At 17.7% G+C, this 6,230-nt stretch overlaps 1 protein-coding gene across 1 annotated transcript; it reads right to left on the bottom strand.

Moving 5' to 3' along the window:
• Nucleotides 1-1,157: 1,157 nt before the first annotated feature.
• Nucleotides 1,158-1,832, bottom strand: PRELSG_0031370 (fam-h protein; the record flags this gene model as incomplete). The annotated part of the gene is made up of 2 exons (XM_028676267.1): nucleotides 1,158-1,616; nucleotides 1,740-1,832. The coding sequence occupies 2 exons, from the start codon at nucleotides 1,830-1,832 to the stop codon at nucleotides 1,158-1,160; spliced, it is 552 nt and encodes a 183-aa protein (XP_028531216.1).
• Nucleotides 1,833-6,230: the final 4,398 nt, after the last annotated feature.

Below are 6,230 nucleotides of genomic sequence, written 5' to 3'. Positions count from 1 at the left end.
GAAAATAAAGGTTTTTTCATAGCCACTTTTCATACGTTAATTTTTATATAAGTAAAAATGAATTCATTTATCTTTTAATAACCAAAAAAAAAATATATTTATATATTTTTTTTTTTTTTTTTAACTAGAGTTATTGCATGGACTTTTATTTTCTTAAATAATGGTTAATGTATGTATATTAATTTTTTGTATATAATAACTAGCTAAAATATAAATGAAGAAATTTATCTTTGCACAAAATGCCATTAATGCCAATCATGTATTTTTAGCTAAATAATCAAAAAACAAAAATTCTTTAATCAATTTTTTTTAACATTTTGGTTTTGTAAGGAAAGATATTATTTTTAATTTTTTATTTTAATTTTATAAGGGGAAAAAAATCAAAGATTTTTAAGGAGATATAAACTTAAGTGAAAGTCACCATCTTTAATCAAAGATATTGTGTATGTATATCTATATAAGATGCTTACTATATGTTAATTATACGTTATTTATTGAATACTTATAAATGATTAAATAATTAAACACTTTATCATCTTTATGCAACTTCACTAAAAAGGAAAAGCATAAACTAATAAAAGAATATTAAACTTTATGAAAATGCTCTTTATTTCATTGTTCATTCAATATCCTAGCAAAGTTATTAAATGGGAAATTAATAAACAAAATATTAAGCTAACTTTATATATTATAAAAGATTAATAACTCCTCTTACTAACCATATAGATACAACTGCATTTAATATATAAAAAGGTGAATAATAATTTGTATTAACCAAATAATCTAGCAAAATTTTGAATGGACAATTAATAGATTAATAATATAAAATGAATAAGTTCATTTATTATTTTTAATTACGATTTTCAATAATTTTTATTACAAAATATCATCTATTATTTTTAAACTTAAATCATTCACACATAAAAATCGGAGAAAAAAAATAATTCCTATCATTCATTTATATATATATATAATTCATCAGAAAAAAAAAATTTTTTTTTTTAAAAATGAATATACATTTAATTATAATTATTTTATTATATATATATTTGTAAACATCTTTAGAATATCTTGCATATATTAGTAACTTTTGCACATAGTCTTTTTCTTCAAATAAAAAATTTTTAAAAAAAGTCTATTTAATTATTAAAATTAGATTATTGTATATAAATAAATATAATAGAAAGAAAAACGGAAATATGCATAAGAAATAAGTTAGTCAAAAGCTCATTAGAAAGATAAGGAATATTAATTGTTTCTTTAAGAATAGTCAATGTAAAAAGAAGTATTGGCACAATAAAACAAAAATAAGCATTCAAGCAAATAGAATAAGCCAATTCTGAGATTTCTTTCTTTTTATTAGTTGTATTTCCATTTTTACTTTGATCGGATATATCTATTTTTTCCTCTTTTTTTGCTAATAAAATATCTCTTGCTGTTTTTTGTTGCACTTCTTTTTCTGCTATATTTTCTTTCTCCGCTTCATCTAATAAATTTACTTTTGATTCACTTTTATTTGACTTTAATAGATGAGTACAATCTGATAAGATTCTTTTAACCCTTAAATCTAGTGTTGTCCCTAAGTTATATTTGTTACTGCAAAATTCACAAGTGCTCTAAAATTTATGTGAATATTTAAAAAAGTATGATTTTTTTATAAATGAAATTTTAATCAAAAAAAAAAAAAAAAAGGAATAACAAAAAAGTAAAATTGCTTTAATTTTTTTTTATCGTCTTACATTAATTGAATATTTTAGTATCCAAACCAAAAGGGTAAAAAAAAAAATTTTGAAAAAAAAGCATATATTTCTTTTCTGTGTTGGATAGCACATTTTTGAAATCAGTAAACTTTCTTTATTAAAACTCTTAGTGAATTTGTATTTTGTTCAAAAATCTGTTATATTGTAAATAATGCTATTTTCTATTTTTATTTTATTTTTTTTTTTTTTTTGCTTTTATTTATATAAATTTATCTATTTTTATATATAACTGGTATCATAAAATTTTAAATAAATGAAATAGAATATTTAAATTTTAAAACAAGAACTATAAAGTGAAAAAAAAATTATTTTAAAAATATTTTATTTAAACTTTAATTTTAATATATCAATAAAATATTATGAAATAATTCAAATAAAACGGGATAATGAGCATTACTCGTAAAAATAGCAATTCTAGTTGATATAAGTGAAATTAAAATATTTTAATTTACAATTATAGAATATAAATAGTGATAATAATAAAAGATAAAAAAAAAATATATATATAAATAGTAGATTCATAATAAACATAAATATTATGTTAATATCATATTTAGATTTTCGATATTTAATACCGCGTAAATTTGAATAATAATATTTTTAAATGAAAAATATGATTCATTATAATTTTTTTTTTATAACAATTTAAAAATAGAGATTATACACATATACTATGATAAATATTCACTTAAAGGTTTAAAAAAATAGAAATAAAAAATAAATACATAAATTTTTTTCTTAAATATATTATGTTTTTATAAAATTTTCAAAAAACCAAAAGTGAATATTACAATAAAAAAAAAAAAGAAAATAATCATAAAAAAAAAATAGTAATAATAATTAAAAATATATGTAATATAAAGTAAATGTATAAATTTCTAATAATTGCATAAATAATAATTCTAATTTTAAAAAAAATATTATAAAGAAAAAAATCAAAAATATGTAGTAATAATATACTAATAATATAGTCATATTAAGATATATTTTAATTTTAATTATGTTTAACTGTATGTCAATTTGAAATTGGGTGCATGCATTTATGGTTTATGACATTATAAAGATACTACAATATCACAATGCTATAACAAAATAAAGAAAAATATAAATGTTCCAAAAAAAAAAATTAAGAGAAAAAGAAAAAGAGAAAAAAAGAAAAGGAGAAAAAGAGAAGAAGAGAAAAAGAAAAAAAAAAAGAGAAAGAAAGAATAAAAAAATAATATAAAAGATAAATTAATATTATATAAGGTTATACATTTTACTACGATAATTAAAAGCATAATAATAACTATAACAAAAAGAAAAAATTAATTTTCATATCAATAAAGTCACAACGTATATGTTAAAATTATTGTCCATATAATTAATAATAGTAAATATAGTTATGTAAATTATTTTAACATTAATTTATTATCACAAATAATAAAAAAAAAATTTAAATCAGTTTTAAGAATTTAATATATAAATTTATAATTATGATTATAATTATCAAAAAAATAACAAAGATTATATCACAGTTTGCTAAAAAAAAGAATGATATATATAATAATTATAATTTAATATGTATGCATTTTTATAATATACGCACAACTATTTATCATGTATAACATTTAATTTGAACTAAGAAATTCTATATTTCTTGGAAAACATATATTTATTTTGACAAATATATACTTATTTACAAAAAATATTTGTATTTTTTTAATTTAGAAACTTACGCAAATAATTGGTTTATAACATATAACAAAATTAAATTCTAAGTTTTTCGCTGTTATTTCGAAATATATAAATCGAATATAACACAAACATTATACTTTTTAATTATTAAAAAAATAAAAAGTTTTCTTATAATTACTTTTTATATATTAATTTTTTTATATTTCAACTAAAAATTAGTTCTTTCTTCAATTAAAAAGCAACTTCAAAAAAAAAAATTATTAAATCTTTTCTTTTTTTTTAACTGGAATCAGTGCATGGCTGGCTTGTACTTTTCTAACTAGTAAGATAATTATATTATATCATAAAAGGTTAATAACATCTTTTATTAACCCATTACTAAACAAACAAATAAATAAAGGGCATGTAGAGATGTCTATACTGATATTAATTATTGTAAAAAAAATATATTTATGCTATTAATACACAAATTTTTTGCATTTAATTCAAACAATGGAGAAATTATTATTTTAAAGTAATTTATTTATATTAATAAAAATGTATCTTTATTTTTATAAAAAACTTATATCCTCATTAAAATTATTATGTAAAACAATTAATTAAAATTAACAAATAATTTTAAATTATAGTTATTAACACTCTTTGTAAAAAGCGTAAAAATTAAATACTAATAAAAATTAAATCCATTTTCTTTTTCTTATAAATTTCAAATTTAATTTTTTTTTAGTTTTTCCTTTCTTAGTTTATTAATTTCCTGTTCAAAGATTTAACTAGAGCACTGAATACATAAATTAATAAAGAGAATGCATTAATGATTATACTAATCTTTTTTTCTAGACTTATTTTTAATTTAAAAATAAGTAAATCTATATACATAATATAAATTTAATTCAGAAATTTTTTATTGCTTTAGTGGTACGTATTTACTTCAACAAATTCATACTTTTTGCTAAAAATTTATATCCTCTTTTAAAATTATGATTAAGTAATTTAGTTACGGCAAATAACAAATTTAATTTAAATTTTACTGTTTTTAAGGATATAAAAATTAAATATAACAAAAAAAATACTTTTCATTTAAAATAAATAAAAAGTTTGATAATACTTTTATCTTTCAAAAATATAAATTCCTTTTCCAGCTAAGTTCTTAACTTTTATACCAAAAAAAAAAAATAATAATAATAAAAATAATTTTATATTTTCTTCCCTAAATACTTGATTTACCAATTTGACATTCGAATACTTTTCTAGAGTATTGAACAAGAAAATTAATGAAAAGTATTAATTATTATACTAATTTCATTGAGTTTTAATACTTTTATTATATAGAAGTTAAAGTTAATTAAGTGTTTATTTGTTTAAATGTTTATGTATTTACAAGCAAAATATAAATAAAATATAATAAGAATCTTACATAAACGCGAATGTATTATATTTAATGGAATATTTTCTCTCTTAATATTTCATTGCAATCTCAGATTTTCTTATTTACTTTCATAAGCATTTTATCTTATTTTAGACACTGCTAATTTTATTATAATGAAATTTTTATTATGTAAATTATTCCATATTGAATATATACTTATATGAAATTTATAATATATATTCTTAAAATTATAAAAAAATCATAAAAAAAAGTAGAAATAATTTTAATATATGCATAAAAAAAACTATCTTTAATTTGGGCTGTTTATAAGTTTTAAAAAACAGTTAACCGTTTAATAATTTTTAATTTTTTTAAAAATCTCAATGAATACATGAATCTTTTCTGTACTTCTTTTTATAGGAATTAGTACGCCAATAATTAGCATCCTAGTATAGGTGCAGCTATATAAAATAAAAAAGGTTAATAATAGATTTTTTTAACCATATTCCATCACTTAAGAGAAGAGATGATTTTATTTGTAATTTGTTTTTTTTAGCTTATTTTATTACTTTCAGTCTCTTCTGTATTCCATTATTAATTTTTTCTATTCTTATTACCAAGATCTTCATAATGTGAAATGTTATTTCACCTGCAAATATAGAAATAATCTTTAGATTTTAATTTTTACGTTATATCTGATTTTCTTTTATGCTTATCAATCACTTATATAAGATTTGCTTATTTTCTTTCATATATTTCCTTTGACTTATTATTTAAAAATTTAATCTTTGTGGTTAATAAAAGATTTTATTAGTCTTTTATATAAATAAAGTCACCGTACTAGTAAAGAAAATACGAATAAGCATACAAGTTAAAAAAAAAAAAAATTAGGTGATCTAGTTAAAAAAAATACATATATATGTATTTTTTTTTTTTTGTTCATTTTTATTCTTTATGTCCTTATAATTATTATAAAAAAAAACTTTTTTTTAATTTTTTTTTTCGTTGAGAGTTGCGTTTTTTTTAGAATTGAAGAGTGATTTATTAATTTCCTGTTCAATAACTTTGCTAGAGTACTGATTTATTAATTGGATGCTTAATGACTTTGCTAGAGTATTAAACAAGCAAATTAATAAGGAGCATGTATAAATAAATATACGTTATTAAATATATATATACTTGTTTTTATTATATATATAATGGTTTCTTATAATGCATAATATTTAATTTGATTCAAATTTTACTGCATCTTTTAATAAACATGTGGTTAATAAAAGGTATTATTAACCTTTTGTAGCATGCTAAGCTAGTTGCTAGTTGTATACGTACAAGTTAGCCATGCACTGACGCTAGTCCTATATATATAAAAAAAAAAAAAAAAAAAAATAAAGTTATTTTTTTTTGTTTGTTTATTTATATATATATAC

Source organism: Plasmodium relictum, assembly GCF_900005765.1.
Source record: "Plasmodium relictum strain SGS1 genome assembly, contig: PRELSG_00_v1_454, whole genome shotgun sequence".
In the NCBI taxonomy this organism is placed as follows: Eukaryota; Apicomplexa; class Aconoidasida; order Haemosporida; family Plasmodiidae; genus Plasmodium; species Plasmodium relictum.
The sequence above is the reverse complement of the archived record's forward strand: the minus strand, read 5'-3'. Positions and strand labels throughout refer to the sequence as shown.